The 16,695-nt window shown below is 47.0% G+C and overlaps 1 protein-coding gene and 3 non-coding genes across 4 annotated transcripts; 2 read left to right on the top strand and 2 right to left on the bottom strand.

Moving 5' to 3' along the window:
- Nucleotides 1-870: 870 nt before the first annotated feature.
- LOC147255083 (calpain-9) lies at nt 871-16,580 on the bottom strand. The gene is made up of 20 exons (XM_086216759.1): nt 16,298-16,580; nt 12,953-13,022; nt 12,712-12,830; nt 12,326-12,459; nt 11,656-11,827; nt 11,434-11,505; nt 11,093-11,184; nt 10,772-10,846; nt 10,410-10,570; nt 9,438-9,595; nt 8,081-8,289; nt 7,883-7,922; nt 7,601-7,675; nt 6,814-6,874; nt 6,064-6,128; nt 4,345-4,413; nt 3,569-3,647; nt 2,695-2,811; nt 1,543-1,601; nt 871-1,302 (listed from the first exon to the last, which is right to left on the bottom strand). Exons 1-20 carry the CDS (start codon nt 16,544-16,546, stop codon nt 1,276-1,278), a joined length of 2,103 nt encoding a protein of 700 aa, XP_086072885.1. The 5' UTR covers nt 16,547-16,580; the 3' UTR covers nt 871-1,275.
- Nucleotides 5,171-5,243, top strand: trnat-ugu (transfer RNA threonine (anticodon UGU)). Its single transcript has one exon. It is a non-coding gene; the product is annotated as a tRNA-Thr (tRNA).
- Nucleotides 5,672-5,744, bottom strand: trnak-uuu (transfer RNA lysine (anticodon UUU)). The gene has a single exon. It is a non-coding gene; the product is annotated as a tRNA-Lys (tRNA).
- trnak-uuu (transfer RNA lysine (anticodon UUU)) lies at nt 8,607-8,679 on the top strand. The gene has a single exon. It is a non-coding gene; the product is annotated as a tRNA-Lys (tRNA).
- Nucleotides 16,581-16,695: the final 115 nt, after the last annotated feature.

Below are 16,695 nucleotides of genomic sequence, written 5' to 3' on the forward strand. Positions count from 1 at the left end.
AATCTGGACGCAGCCTGACGACTTACACGCTGTCTCACACACACACACACACACACACACACACATGGAAATTACACAGTTTTCATCAGACTCTTAACCAAACATATGTGGAACCGTGCTCATGTTGAAACCCGGTGGATCAGGATGAAATGAAAAGTATGAGAGGAGGCGCGCGTTAAAATCTGAGGGGGGGCTTGACCGAGACCTCCTAGTTTTTATAAACAGGAAATTACATTTTTCTACACTGGGATGTCCTCCTCCTCGAGGGTCGACCAGATCCATCTCAGACGGGGTCAGAAACACCTCAAGAACTTGGCGATGGGTTCCAAAGAAGAGCGTGAGTTTTTGTGACACGATGTCGCCGTAGAACCCAAAGCTGTCGTATCTGGACCCCACGTGGCCAGCTTTTTTGTTTGTTTGTTTGTTTATTAAATTCACAGGTTGGACTTAGGCTGAAGACGTTCAAGTCACAGTCACGGCAGGAAGTTTGAGGTCACAGGAAATGGGCCTCGCAACTTTTATCGCAGCCTGAGTTTCGAGGTCCTGCAGAATTTTTTTCTACATCATCTGTTCAAAGAGCGCCGCGCTGACACGGCCCGTTGTTTTACCACCAACGCCACACACACTTCACATGAACGCGTATGAGTCATCACTTTACAACCTTACAAACTCACAACCTGCTGGAATGGCAGCATGGAGGCAAACCTTTGTGTTGCTGTTTTTATTTTAAAGAAATGCATCATGGGGACGAACACTGGCGTGATGAGTGGCGTTCATGTTTGAATGGATCTTGAGTTCCAGCCCCCTTTGTGATTAGTCACAGTATCAGTCGATGTAACTTGTGTGATTAAAAAAAAACAAAAACACAACTTTATCTTTTTGACCTTTAACCCCAGATGTTGGCTTGACTGAAAGATTTCTTCAAATTAAATCAGTAACTGTCATATTAAAAACAACAAACAAAAAACAAACTCTGGAACATTTCCAAGAATCGTTTAACCTACTCTTGCGTCTCTAAAATGTTGCCGTCTTCCCGCGGCACAGCTTCTGATCGACCACACGATAACCATGAGGAAGAGAGAGGGAAAAAAACGAGCGAGACAAAACGTCTTCCGTCAAAGTCCTTCCTTCCGCTCGTGCACTTCTGTCACGACCATTTAATTTACATTTCTGTAAATGCATCGAGAAACACTCCACATTTACGTCGCGCAACGATTCACGCGCCTTCCTGAAAACGACGGCAGCAGAGGAATCCTGGTGACTGTCGGTGTTGGGTCAGTTGTAAATGGTCATGTGGAGCCACTGGAACCAATCAGAGGAGAAAAACGAGTTAGTTTTGTTTCAGTTGGCGTTTCGATGACTGTAACTACGATGAATGCGTGTACACTTTGAATGTGTTTCAAATGCTAAATAAAGGACTTCCCTACATGCAATGCAGCCATTCAACAGTCATTAATACCCGCGACACCTGCTAACTCTGTGGTTTTCGGTTCTCCTCGGAATGTTTCTGGCGCTCAAAGAGGAAGGAGCTGCTGGCCGTACCTGTCGGTAGCTGAGGGTGATGTTCCCCATCCCGACCATGTCGTAGGCTTGAAATTTGCCTGCAAAAGAGGATGAAAACAACAAATTACGAGATGATCTGCAGTAAATTATTCTACCTGGGTGTCGTATACCCAACAGGAAGCGCATTTTTAACAAAAAAACAAAACAAAATGAACACCTGAAAAACACATCGGATTGTCGAGGTTTTCTAAATGTCCATCCAGGACATCATAAAGGTTTAGTTAAACCCAGAGACCCCCGTGGCGTGCTCCTTCACTGCGGCGGCACGCGTGGTATTCTCACTTTATAGAGAGCGTGAACAAAGTTTTATTTCAGTCAGTGAACGTACCCTTGTCATGATGTGACTTCTGTCATCGGCAAATACATCTGAGGTGACTGCCGACAAAAACCCGTTTTATGCTGCAAGATTTTAATTTTCCGGGACAAAGACGGCCCTGTAGTTGCTTGTAAAGCTGTGACCAAGTTTGTCCATCAATTATTTTCATAACTATCCGCTGATGACCTTTTCTCCTTTGTTTGGAAAAAAAAAAAAATCCTCAAATTTTTGGACTGCAGCTTCTTGAATATGAATATTTTCTTGATTCTTTGGTGGACGCGAGTCGCAGATATGTTTTTTTTTGGCACTGTTGAAGGTGATGACACTTGTTGATATACAGTTTGCGCGTCGTTGCGAGTTGGCGAAACAATAAATAGTTGTATTCTTGGAAAGACGGCCAGATCCAAATATCTGCTTTCATTTTCTTTCTTCCCGTCAATATAAAACATGCAGTCCCACATTTTCTGTTCAGTTTTACGCATGAAAATATTTCTTCGGCCTCTCTCTCTGTCTGCTGGCTCTCCTCCTGTATCATCCTCTCATCTCTTTCCCACGCCTTCTCTGACCTCACTCGTTCCGTCGCCCGTCTGTTTCACCTCCTCTCCCCCTCCTCACATCCTCCGCTTTTTCATCGGTGGTGTTTTCTGATCGCATCGCAGCTGTGAACGTAAACATCTGGCCGTGAGAAGCTGAGCTGAGGTTGTCGATCGAAGCTTCCGTTTTTGTTTTTTTTTTAATCTCATCTTTGAATTGTGCAGTCGTTGTTGTTTTTTCATGTGTGTGTCATTTCCTCATTCGCCATCTCCCCTCCTTACGGATCATAGTCTCCAGTTTCATAAGCAGGTAGAGGAACCCGGGGTAACTGATGGTCAAATCTGGTTCTGTGTATCTCAGGCCAACAAGCTGCATCACCAGCTCGTCCACCATGATACCTGGAGCAGAGAGAAACCACACAAACCATTCAACCCAGTCACTCCATCCTAAAAAAACAAAACAAATCTGGTAACCAGGAGTATTCACATAGGTACAGGTACACATACTAAAGTTATGACTGAACAGAGGAGGAAACAAGTGTTGGTTAAAGTGGGTAAAAAAAAAAAAAAGAAAGATCTAAACATTTACCAAACCAGATGTGGCTCACTTATAATGACAGCCAGTGAGGTCGACTAATGACGGGTGTGGCTTCAGACGGCTAAGAGGACAAAGTTCAAACACTATTTAGGGAGGGAAAACATCTCAAAAAGAATCTGTATACTAACAAATGCAATAGGGCATACTGAGTACTGAATAAGAGTTTTACTACAAGTTGTGGTACCTGCACTTTTGGTAAGTATTTCACAGGGAAACCAGAGGTTCTGAGAAGTGATTTGGCTCCCCCTGCTGGTTACAAATGTTTCCCCAACAGATGAGGAAGCTAAAGTCTGAAACTAGAAATGCCATTGAATAGCATTCACAACTGATGACTATACAGTTTATAGGCTTGTCTAAAAGAATATTGAAGAGAAGAAAAACACAAGTTATTCAAAATCACAATGTTTGGATGTCTTTTCCTGTTCGGTTAGGGTTTTAAATCTGATGCTCGGTAAATATCATCTACCTGCCAAAATAAGTGGTGAAAGATAGATATTTGCAAGGAAATCCAACAGTTTCCATCTTTAAAGAGGAGATTTGTGTTCATGTGTGGCCCACCTGCTGCCTTCAGCGCGGGGGCAACCTCCTGATACTCCAGGAGCTGAGTTTTGTTCTTGTCGTAGACCAGAAATATATCCTGAAAAGAACAATGATTAATAAAAAATACTGCTTACACACAGTGGATTCAGTTATACAGATTCACATGCTGCCAGAAAATAACTTTATATCATGATTAAGAACCTGAAAGCAGACCCACAGGACTCCAAGCTGGGGGTCAAACTCAGAACCACTTGAACCCTGGCAGAGAAACTCATCACTTTGCACTGTGGCGTTGACTCAGTCCTCTAAAACCTCCCGTTTTCTTGACGTTCAAGTCTATTTACCTGAATATCAAAGCTTTGTAGCCGCGATTTTAATGGTGGCAGAGCTGGAGTTTAACAGGCTGCTTCTGGGGATCACATGACTACGTTTTCGTTCATATCATGTGACTGTGAAGACAGGTCAGTGCAGCCGAGGTTATAATCCAGAGGGTTAAAACGGTAGGGTTAGTTTTTGTTTCCTATTTCTACAGAAGCAGCTGTAGTTAATTCCATTACTGCAGAAGCAGTTCACTGGTTCAGCTGCGACTCATTAGCGCCTCTTGAGGAACTCAGGTGGTATGACAGGACAAGACGATCGCTTTCGTAGGCTTAATTCATCTCCTTACAAATGACACCTTTAAGCGCTCCCACGAGGAAACTGGTTTAAAAAAATAAAAGTAACCAACACATCAGACACGTTGCTACTGTTAGAGCTGTGGTGTGTGGTTTGGTGATTATGGCGTATAAACTTACCGTCCACATCCTGATTTTGTCCCACAGGCTCTGGAAATCGGACCAGTTTAGCCTTGCGATTCCTTGGCTCTGATAAAAACACCAAAGTCAAGGAAGAGATGAAAATATCTGATTCCCTTTCCTTCCTCCCTAACTCATCTGTGAATTTAAGTAATTTAAGAGTTCTAAATTTTTTTTGTAGAAAATTATTAAACCAAAATTCAATCCGTGTAATTGAGGCATAGATACTGTAGGTCTGTAGGCCCTCAGACTTGAGACAAAACCCTGGCCTGGTTTCATCTTCCATTTAACCAGGACACAGAACCTGTGAAGCTAAACTACTTTCTTCTTTTGAAGAGATTAAAACCACACCTGGACAGGGACTTGAACCCTAGACCCTCAGATTAAAAGTCTAATGCTCTACCAACTGAGCTACCCAGACTATTACCAATGAGTAAGTCATTGATTTCTCAGGCTAAATTGCCACAAGTCCCTTCCTGACTGCCCAGAAACGTTCAGCTGGTTCAGGTTTCTTCTCTCTTCCCTCCTGGTTCAAATACACCCGTACACCACACCGTCGGCAACTTCTGCAACTTTTCGGAATCTCGGCTTCTGAAAAGACACTGGAGCGTTTACATCAAATGGCGCCTTAGAGTCAAGCAGGTCAGTGAAAACACGTGTGGACGACACGGCCGTGAGAGCAAACACACACACACACGGTGAGTCGTTCTAGACAACAACCCTGGAAGGGTTTCACCGTACATTTGGGGGAAATCCTTGACACATGGGAGTCAAAACACAACTCTAATTTCTCATGACGGCGTTGAGTGGTAAACCAAAGGAGCAGGGCCTCATAGCTCAGTGGTTAGAGCACTGGTCTTGTAAACCAGGGGTCGCGAGTTCAATTCTCGCTGGGGCCTGTTTTCTATTCTCACCATCTTCTGAGTCCATCAGCAGGGGGCTGTGAGGGACAGCGCCAACACCAGGAAGGTCATAACCAGACTCTTTTAGGCCTGTTCTCCTCCACCAAAACGCCACTGTGTGGTTGATGTCTCCTTGTGCTGCCAAGCTGCAACCATGTTTGGTTGGTGAAGGTCAATCATCTCCTTCTGTTCTCCATGATGGAGACTAAACTAAACCTGCCATGACGTATTTTACCAAGAAGAGGAGTTCTTTAGCCTGCAGGTTCTGGAACAAGCAGAGCTGATAGGTGTCAGCCAGCAGCAGAGACATGTAGGGGGAGGTTAGAGTGGAGTCCACGTGAGTTCTGCAACATGACGAGAGAAGGGGGTCAAAGTTCTCAAGTCAATGTAGAAGAGTCCATTTCCCCGTGAAGAGCTTAAAACTACACCTGAACAGGGACTTGAACCCTGGACCCTCAGATTAAAAGTCTGATGCTCTACCGACTGAGCTACACAGGCCCTTGGGGGGGGGGTCCCTATCAGATACTTCAGCAACACCATGAATGACAACAGTCAAGCCTGAACTCAACTGAGAGGAGAGAGAGGAGTTCCAAGAGCGACTGAACTAACTTGGAAGGAAAACCAGACACGCTACCAAATGCTGGACCTGTTCTCTGATGACCCTGCAGCGGATTTGGAGACGGGGTCCAAAGCTTCACCGTCAAAGAACATCATTCCTACCTTCTGCCACAAACCCGTAGTGACACAAAGTCATGTTCCGTCGGGTTAGCGTTGAAAAGTTAACGTCTACTCGACCAGCGTGACTTATGGAGGATACATCCATGAGGACCACCAAGCTCTTGCAGTGCTCCAAAGCCAATTTCTTCTCACTGCCGGCCAACACTGGACACAGACGATAACCGAGAGTTAAAGCAGGAGGCTGGGAGAAGGCAGGCTCTTCATCAGGTCACTGCATGCAAACGTGTTCATACTGGGGGAACGAGCGCCTGACAGGAGGATTGTTATGTTCATGAGTCCCTGGAACCCCCACAGCACATCAACTCTGACACTGCTAATGTGGTTCACAATGCGCCGTAGCAATGTTGCATTGTTGTAGGCTAAAGTGGAAGTGGGCGTGGCCAGCCTGGCTCTCCTCCACCGAAAACCTCCGGGGTTTTTTAAAATTTAAATTTCAACATCACCTCAGCTGAGTTTTAACGTTTTTCGGCGTCCTTTAGCTTACAGTTAGCAACTTCTGTTTTGTAAAAAAAAAAAAAAAAACTCCCAATGCTTTTCATGACTTTTGTATATTAACTGTGAAGTTTAAATTTTGGGAAAAATGTCACAATACTGTGCTAACCACCGATTTTATTCTAGAAAATCAACCCAGCGCCCTTTGAATAAACCCCATTGACTTTGAGACGCGAGAGTTCCCAGATTTTACGACTCATTCTGAATCCACTCTGTCCAAGCCATACAAGTTTGTGACAAAACACGTCCTTGTGATTATTATTACTGCTAAAAAGGCTGTTGATCTAAAAGTGGATAAAAGGGCAGTAAATAGAGGCGTGAGAGCAGCAGCGCTCACCTCCTCCCTGAATGGCCTCAGTCAGCAGGCTGTGGAGGTGATGTGGTTTACAAAACCCTTTCTGACGAGACAAAAGAGACAAAACAAGCCACAAGGTCAGTAGAATACACACCCACCCACACACACACACACACACACACTCACCTGCATTCACCTACAGTTGATCCTCATGACAGCGCTGGGTTCAAACCAGTAACGGCACATCATTTTCACTATTTGAATGAACTGGGTGGGGTTCCTCCCACCAGAACAGTCCATAGACGCGCCAACATAATGTCAGAGTTTACATTTTCAAAGCAGCATTGCGGGGTTTCGCTGAGCAGAAGCGTTAGCCTCTCCTGGTATGAGTTGTAAACGACAGGATGCTCACACTTCCTCATCTGGTAATTTGAGTTTCTGTAGGATTACAGTACCATTTTCAATTACACGAAGGGAAACACCTGGTTTTGACAAAACGAATGGAACGGAGCGGAACAGAAACATGTCTTGACATGAAGTGTTGTTGCTCACGGCTAATGTTACACAAGCAGTATTCCTGTTTGAGTCTTTTTCTGTTCAAATTCGAGTTCCGGTGTGAAGACACGGTGCTTAGAGGGAGGGCAAAAGAGTTAATATCCTCCTCATCGCAGGTCATCAGATCGACGCTGAAGCTGATACAAAACACTTCACAATGCGGCTTTACGTTTAGTTCTTGTGTTTTCCCATGGTGCACCCACGGGCTTCCTTTGTCTAAATTTAGACAAACATCGGTGAACCAGGCGCTGATGTGGATGCAGCTAAAACTCACCTTGCTGCAGTGCTTCTTGAACAAATGTCTCATGGATTTTATCGGGGGAAGAGCAGCCTGGTGAGGAAACGACGGCTGCAGGAAGAAAACGCAGAGTAAAGTCAGAGGGGGAAAAAAAAAAAAAACTGCCTTCACATGAAAATGCACTCTGTCCAGAGCGACAGCGTCACTTTTGGCCTTGACAGCCATTCCAAGAACGCGTGCACCTGCTCTGCTCTCCCACATTCACACTTTTATCTCCTATTCTGATGAATATCGTGACTAAAGTCGTCTGTCTCCTACCGCTGTTGGGATGTCTTGCACTGGCGGCCGGTGAGCTGGACTGAAAACAAAACACCAGATTAAAAACACAAAAGCGTCATCACAAAATGGCTACTCACTTTAAATCAGACCAGGTTTGTAACAACAGCAGATTTTCTCAAAGAATTCATAAAAATTCACAGTAGTGATAGCAAAACCATCAATTCATCCCTGACTTACGTGGCGGCGTTGCCCTCCTCTGTCAGGACGCGCAGGAGAAAAGCTCCCTGCTGATTGGGCTCCGCCGTGGATGGGATGATGATGTAATTACCAGGCGGAAGGGAGCCACGAAGAACAACCTCCCGTCTGGAGTAGTAATGGGGGCTGTGGAGGACCGGGTGGCGTGAACTCAGGTCTTGAGGTGACAGGTATTCATTCTTGGGATGGGCCTATGAGGGACAGCGCATCCTTCAGGAAACCATTCATTCATTCATTCATTCATTCCAACGAGTCGACGCCACGTGTAACATGGAGGTCAGTGATCAAAAAGGCTGAAAATCAAAAAATTAAAAAAACAACAACACATCAATTGTCTCTCACCTGAGGAGGGACTTGACCCGTGGACCCCCGAGTCTGATGCTCTATCAGATGTGAATGTTGTTGCCTGTGTTACCTCATTTCTTGGATCTCCCTGATAAATAGAGCTGTGAGTCTGGCTGCTTGCAATCCTCTGCTCTTGATGGTGTGAGATCAGACCCCAGGCAGGGCCTGGATAGCTCAGTCGGTAGAGCATCAGACTTTTAATCTGAGGGTCCAGGGTTCAAGTCCCTGTTCAGGCGATTATTTAGCAAACACAACAGCACTTCAGTCATGAATTGCTGCCCTGAGAATGAGCTTCATCAGGAAGGACACTCCCCTGCTCCTGAACAACACTAAAATTAATGGCAGTTCAAGTATTCAGGGGCAAAAAGGGCATCAATAGCAGAGCTTTTTTGTATATCAAAGCACAGCGACACAGATTGTAGAGTGCAAAAAACTGTAGGCTGTCTCAAATCTCTGTAAACCTCAGCGAGCAGAGCAGAAAGTAGAACCATCCCTCCATCCATCCATGTTCTCCCTCTTATCCTGTTGAGGGTGGTGGGGGTGGAGCCTATCCCAGCAGCCTTCCCCCTGGACAGGTCACCAGTCCATGGCAGGGCCAACACATAGAGACAGACAACCATTGGCTCTCCCAGCCACGCCTACGGTCAATTTAGAGTCTGGATTAACCTGGTCCCTCTTGATGTCTTTGGACTGTGGAGGAAGCTGGAGTACCAGAGAGAACCCAGCAGGAACAGGGAGAACATGGAGACTCGGCCCGGACCACAGAGACTAGAACCCCAGACTAAAAGCGTGATCCTCTATCAACTAAAATATTTTTTTAAAAATAAAAAAAAACTTTAACTTTTCTTCTCCAATGTCATTTATATCCATTTATTCATTGATGGATAAAAAAAATCTGATACGTGTGTGTGCGTGTGCGTGTGTGTGTGTGTGTGTGTGTGTGTGTGTGTGTGTGTGTGTGTGTGCGTGTGTGTGTGTGTGTGTGTCTGTGTACCGGGTATACGTGCAGGGCTATCGGCAGGTTAGTCCCCCTGCGTCTGTTGTGTTTCTGCATCAGAGCCAGGACGAAGGGGCAAGTCTCCTGAGAATCAGCTGATCCGTTGCTGGTCTCTGACAAGATGAAGTGAAACTGAGGGTTCTGCCAGAAGAAACCTGTAAAATACACACGATACATTTTGAGCTCAAGAATAAACATCCTGTTCTGTCGATGTTAAAACCACAGTAACGAGCATCTCCATGGCAGCCAGTAATGAGAGCCGTCATTAAAACACGGGAAGGTAACATTCTGCACCGAAAGAATCGACTTCGGAGCCTGTAATTTTCTGCCTGGATCTGGAATTCTGCAGGAATTCAGGCTCAGAAAAAATGTCAGAATTCCTACATCCACGCATGCGGGCAGACATTCCCCGTTTTATAAACAGATTAAGGTTAAATCAGACCACACCTACACAGTCAATACACTGTGGCGCTGCACTAGTAAAGTCTGCACAAACAAACTTGTCTCAACTCGATATGAGTTGACATTCAAATTGAGTGCATCATTAACACATCGCAAACTGCTCCCAGCAGCAGAGTTGCTCCGGAAAAGAATTCCGTTGTACCGAACGACAAAGCAAATATACTCCGAATCTACAAAGGTCAGATAGATCTGGAAAAACTCTCATAGCACAGCGGCTGCAGCTGCAGATGCACGCGTAAAAAGCGAAGTTTGCACACCGCACCCACAATGAGGTTTGGAAAGTTTCACCTCATGCTCAGAAAGTTAGCGTTTCCTTACTTATTACAAAACACACATCCAGGTAATACACAGCCGTCTCTTGATTTGGGGCCAAAATTCGACCAAAAAAAACCTCTCTCTTTGTTGAAGAGCGTGAAGGCTTTTTAAGAGGTTACAAAATCACAGCTCTCATCCTGCAACGAGCAAAAACAAAACACATTTTTCATCATGTGTCATCATGTGTCTCACCCCCGCTGGGAGAGCCTCCTGCTGAGATGCGCGACACCCAGTTCCCATGATGCAATATGCAGGACCACGGCTGCACGCTGCTGCCGGCTTCACCCAGAGCGTCAGTCAGGTGACACACCTCCATGGTCTCGAAATTTTGACGGAAGTCTGACACAGACATCCTGGTGGGGAGAAAAACTGGTGCGTTGACTGATGAGGAAGTAACCGGTACGACAATGAACCACAACGGCTACGACTGCCAAGAGCAGACGATCAGTTACAACCTCCTCTCAAACCAGACAGTAAACCTCCACTGATTAACGCTCCAGCAGCAACTGGTAAATGAAGAGAATTGCGGAGAATAACCGAAGCCACGAACTCACCAGAACTCTCCGTCTTCCCGCCGGACTCTGCCCAGCCGCTGCTGCTCCTCGGGGCTCACGGTGTTCCACTCAGGGCTGCAAACAGAGGCAGAGCTCATCTTGAAATCGCGCCGTCAGGTACATACAACCTGGTGCACTGCTAGGACGGAGGAGCATCGCTGCCTCAGTCAACAAACTTGAGTGAGAGCGAACTGGAGTGTGACCCTAAACCTCCACCAAAAGCTGGAAGATACTCCAAACTTCGTGTCATTTAACATGTTTTTAACCATAAGAACCACGAGTTTCATACATTCATATCACGCGTCCTCACTGTGCACGTACCCCTCCAGGTCACTCCAGGCCCCCAGCCACTCTGTGTTGCCCCATGGGTTGAGGATCCGCACCAGATCCACTGCACCATGCATCGTCTTCACCTGGGACAGCAGAGGAGATGTGGAGATTAAAAAAACACTGAGGATAATTCACATGAAGGCTACAAACAAAGCTATTCCACACAAAAGCCACCTCAGATTAGCATTTTTGACCTCGGCTGCTCCTCTGCTGGGCGTTCATGTTTATAGTCAACACGTGATTTTTATCATAAACTTGCCTTATCATCAGTTTTACGCTCTTATCAGGAGGCGGTGCAGTTCGATTGTCAGAGCTTGTTGAGGGAAACTTACCTTCTCCACAGCAGTGAGAGAGTAAGCATGTCTGAACATGATCCCCAGTTCATTCCTGTGCTCCAGAGGACCCTGTAGGGGAAAAAACATCCGCCCACAGTCAAGAGAAAGGGCAAATCATCACTCATCCGCTTTGAGAAAACCTTTGGTGGATTCCTCCAACACCGTCTTTCCCAGCAGATCCTGGGAATCCACCTCACCTAACAAGTCTTCACACTGTACCTGGGTGTTAGCGCAGTTGATGAGAGCTCCCTTCCCCAGCAGGTTTTTGAGGAAGGCTGGCAAGTCTCTGGGAAGTAAGGCGACACTCAACACCTCCGCCACCCCACCCGTCATATCCACCATGGCCTCGTGAGGGAAGCCCATATCTAGAGCTCTGTAGCCACCTTTCATCCTGGGACACGTAGAGACACGCCAGGAAGTGACATGGTAGAGTCAGAGTCCTGAGAGCAAACCTGCTTCAAATGCAGTTTTTCATGTTCGTCCTTTCAAGTATTGCGATACGCAAATGTCCCCAATGGGAATCAATACATCTTATCTTGTCTTAGTTTTCGGTCACTGTTTTCAGTTTTTGAAGCCAATTTTGATGTTAATTGACTTCTCGCATTCCTGTCATGAAATGTGAACACAAGTTTGTTCTCACACACTGGAAGCACTTTGTTTTAGGACCTAAATTCAGTCTTACAGGCAGGACGCAAAGCCTGACCCTCTTTGGCAGCGGAACAATAGAAGTCAGGAGCAAGGAGAGGCCATCTGTCCCTTTGTGCTATTCAGTAATGAGGAAAATCTTCATCATGGCAACGGAGAAAAAGACCCTGACTTTCCTCATCATTGAGGACTAATAATCACTCTTTTCAGTTGCGCGTCTGACATACAAGTACAAAGGGATTACTTGGCGTAGGCCTTCTCCAGCAGCGAGCTCCAGAACTCCTGTCTCTCCGGGGAGCTGAGGTAGACGAGGTTGTTGTCGCGCGTCGGCAGCAGGTCGTCGATCCTCACCTCCTCCCACTGACCGTACTGCCAGAACTACAGAGCGGGAAAAAACCCAACATGGAGCTTTGTCTTCCCTGTTTCATGAAAGTTGTTTTAAAATCTTTTTTTTGTTTGTTCCGGTCCAGCGACCTTGACCTTTGACTGTCTAACCAGCTCGTCCTTGAGTCCAGCTTTAAGGAAGAAATCTTGAGTTAGTGGCGCTCGAGTGAACGGCTGCTAGGATGGGGAATTAGCACGTTGGCGTGTCTGTGCACATGCAGCTGCACATCAGGTCCAGGTATTTACCCTGAAGACGAAGCAGCCATTGTAGTTGTCCTGGAAGCTTTGTCCTGGCGGCACAACCTTCTGGAGCAGAAATGGATGCACGGAGAGAGAGGCGATGGCAGAAATTACCCAGCAGTCACCTGCAGAAAGCGTGTAAGAGGGAAGAAAGGTTTCTATGGTGCATTCAGAAGCCGCAGCCGAAACATGGAAACCTGTGTGCTTGCAGTCGACCTTTCTTGACCCCTGGGATTTGCGTACTCACTGAGTTTTCCCTGGCAGACGTCCAGATGTGTAGCTCCATTCACAATGAACTGAGGAGACGCACAGAGCTCCTGGAAACCACAGGGAATTTTAACGATTATTTGAAAAAGAGAAAGAGGAGGAAGAAATGAGAGGAAGGGAATAAAAGTTCTGACTTGAGTGGCGGGGAGCTGGCCCGTCTCAGCAGCACGACTTCGCGGAGCGGCGGCTAATTATTTAAGATCAGAACAACGCAGCATAAACTTGGCAGGAGTCCATGTTTTTGAGGGAGTATTTCAACACCGAGCAGAGCCTCGGGCAGCCTGCTGGGAGAGCCAACCTAAGAGGCTCCTAAGACCTCTCGCCTCAGCCATCGTGATTAAATACTGAAGGGTCTGGAAGGTCGACCTACTGGACCATTTACAGTAAATTCAGCCGCCAGATTACTGAGCAGAACCAGGTGCCTCTCATACATCCTATTCACCCTGGCTGCGCTGCCCTGGCTTCAGCCTCTGCAGTCATTTTTAATGTTATTAATCACATAGGAAGCCGTGCAAGTTCGTGCCCCGTTGCAGTTTTCTGTGCTGGCTACTTGACCCATGAACAGCCCTCCACGCTGCATCAGGTCAGCTGACACCTCTGTGCTGTTTAACTGCAGCTTCAATGGAGTTTCTTGACTGATACGTTTTACTTCTTTTACAATGATTACTGTCTACGACCGCGTGCGCCTGTTTTCACGCTGCAGGTAGAGCAGGAGCGCCGTGTCGCTGCGGCTGACATCGTCAGCCCCTATCGGTCATATCGGCCGATTTATCGAGCTTAGCTTTTATGAGCTTGGATTGAACGTTTTTCACAACATTGCCCCTCTGGTGGTTAATTCGGAGTTTGGACTGCGCCGTTACCTGCTCGGCTGTGAGCCTCAGGTAGAACTCCGCTGGCTGCTTCTAAGTGAGGATGACATTTACAGCCGGAGCCTGTCAGCTCTGCAACTCTCCGCCTGAGGTTCTGAGTCTGAGCAGAAAGTGTGACACCTTTTAAATCGCTTGTCAAAACCCATCATGCCAGAAGTGCAGAGAGGGCAAATACGTCTGCCAAGAGTCGATGTGACATTTCCTGATTGTTATTATACATTACGAATTAGACGTGCATCATTGGTTTCACACACAGGGTTGATTCCTGCAGTCAGGAAGCAGCAACCCACTTTCTGTGGGTTTGAAGTTTATTCACCAAACTTGTGTGACTGGAACTTCAGATCAGAGTTGGTAGAAGGGTCTGCTGAGGTCGCCGTGTGAGGACCGTGTTTACCTGTCAAACAGGATCTGTGTCAATCCTGGACCGGAAAGGGCTGGTGCCAAACAACGACACGGCGTTGAGCAGGAGGATGCACAATATCCAGAGTGAAATGATGACTTAACAACCGCCTGACGCACTCGTGGTTCCTTGGATGCCAGTTTGAAGTGGTGCGGTTCATTTAGGTTAGATAAGTGGACAGAGACGCGGCTGAACTTTACCATCATGGTCCCAGTGTTTCCACTGCTTGTCACAGGGACAGCGCAGAAGATTTTCCCAGATAAAGACAAAATCGAATTGTGATTTCACCTGCGTACGACTGTTCAGGTGTTTTCAGGACAGAGAGGAGGAACCCTGCCGACGAAGAACTCGTCCCATTCTGGAGACGATACAAATCGCAGGACCAACAAAGGAATTCTTCTTCTCTTTTGTTGGCGCTGCGAGATGTCCCGACGCTAGAACGGGTGACCTCCCCTCGTGAGCGGGAGATGATGATCTGTTTAACCCATCCTCACATCACCGACCCTCACTCCTCACACGCAGCCTCGAGCGTCTAACCTTCTAAATCAAGAAGACTCCCGCCGTTTGCTCCACGGTGGCTACTCCTCCCGGTGGGAGGAGTAGCCTCCCACCACCCCACGGACACCGACGTCAAGTGAGACCTGGACTGAATTTACAGAAGACTTAAGCAGCAGCAAGTCTTGGAATCTCTTAGAGTTCCGGTTTGAGGGAGAGGAGCTGGAGAGAGAGGCAGCTGGAACGTGCGGCGGCCTTCATGAGGCTGTGTGCACGACAGCTCGTGAAGATGTTGCAATCACAATATTCCCCAATCTAGTCTTCCCTTGTGATTTATCGTCAGGTGTGTCATGCCGAGGCCGGTGTTGTTCTACATCGTGAGTCAGCGTGTGCAGAGGCGCGCCACGAAACCCTGGCAGGTGTTTCTGCAGGCTTGGATTTCTGTGTTGGACAGATTTTTGCTGAACACAACCAGGTTCACTTCTCCGCTTCTCCAGTCGCACCACTCCAGTAACTCCGGAAGCTCATCACGCTCAATTTCATTTTCCCGTCTGCACAGTCTTGTCTTCAGCTGCCAGCATGTCAAAACTAGAAATACCACATTGTGGCTGAATGTTTCTCTAAACCCTGCCTGTCACCTGTGAGTCCAAATGGGCCTTTTTGCAAAATTAAAAAGAAATTCCTGAAAAACAATGTTCACACTTCATTCCACGGAACTAAAAAAACTATGAAAACTCATATGAACGCTAAAAAAAACTGCGAACGGTCGCCTGTCTGTCTTCCGTAAAATGAGAATTTACTTCTTCCCATCCGTGTCCCGTTAGACCTCAAGTACACACGCTGACTGTGAGGGGGCAGGAACAGCAGAACCAGGAGCAGGTGGGAACCGGTGACCTTTGACACCAGGAGAGAAAGTGAACCTTGAAGGATCCTCTCAAGGGTTCAATGATCATAACAGCATGAGTGGGAAAAGCACATTTATTGACCAGGATCTGACGCGCCCAGGATCATTGGAGGAACTTGAGGAACTGTGGTTCTATCAGTCATTTTAACCCAAGCGAGGTTGAAAACGGAATCGTTCTAAAGAAGACGGAGAACTCCTCGGGGTGAGTGAGAGGCCGCCTCATCAAGAACAGGCATTACTGAGGGTTTTTGTAGTTTTCATTCTATTCTGAGCAGCTAACAACTCGCCAGGTCACCCCGGAGTTCCAAAAGCTGCAGGAACGTCTCCAGGAATCTCAGCGGGAAGTCAGTAACCTTCTTCCTTCTGTGTGTCCTCCTCGCATTAGAATACTACACTAGTGTTTTGTTTACTTCTGTGTACTCTACATACTTTGGTTCATAGTCAAGTACATCACCCGCCAGCTGATTTACTGCCAGAGGGATGAAGTGGACACCAAAACAACTTTTAGGGCAACAACCAACGTTACATCAGCTCTCTGCTGTCACAGGACATTTATTAATATTTAGCGTTTGTTTATAATAATTGTTTTTACGTTGGAATCAAGATTTGGATTTCTTCTGGTTCACCTTGACAGCTATCAATCTTTCTGTTGTTTACCTTCGGTCGCTTCCACTTGACCCCGGCCTGCATCTCCAGCTCCCCCAGCGGGAAGTGGTAGTCCACGAACAGACCGTCCTGCCCGACCGGAGCAACGTCGCCGTTGTCGGGGTCGATGTCCCCGGACAGGATGTCCACCAGCCAGCGGCGGGACTGAGAGCCCAGCAGCTCGTCGGAGCTCACCGAAACGGCGTCATCGTCCAGCGGAGGGAGGGAGCTGTCAGACGACAAACTCAGCGACTTCCTCATGTCTAAAGCTGAGATCCCAGTGTCTCTCAAGTTCACCTGCAACTGGTCTGACAGCCTTTCACTTGCGTTCACAACAGCAGAGAAGCCCCGCCCCCCTGGGAAGAGCAGAGCCGCTCACCTGTGGTGGGGTGAGGCAGGTGTGGTGGAGT

This window comes from Aulostomus chinensis, chromosome 10 (assembly GCF_037954235.1).
Source record: "Aulostomus chinensis isolate RoL2024-O1b breed Wild chromosome 10, RoL_Achi_v1.0, whole genome shotgun sequence".
Lineage (NCBI taxonomy): Eukaryota > Metazoa > Chordata > Actinopteri > Syngnathiformes > Aulostomidae > Aulostomus > Aulostomus chinensis.

Bases quoted from the DNA above. Each gene is read 5' to 3' on its own strand.
- LOC147255083 (XM_086216759.1), bottom strand. From the start codon at position 16,546: ATGAGGAAGTCGCTGAGTTTGTCGTCTGACAGCTCCCTCCCTCCGCTG. The intron at 11,506-11,655 runs GTACAGTGTGAA...TTTCCCCTACAG, and splicing joins TCAACTGCGCTAACACCCAG to GGTCCTCTGGAGCACAGGAA. The intron at 7,923-8,080 runs GTAAGTCAGGGA...TTTTGTTTTCAG, and splicing joins GAGGAGGGCAACGCCGCCAC to TCCAGCTCACCGGCCGCCAG.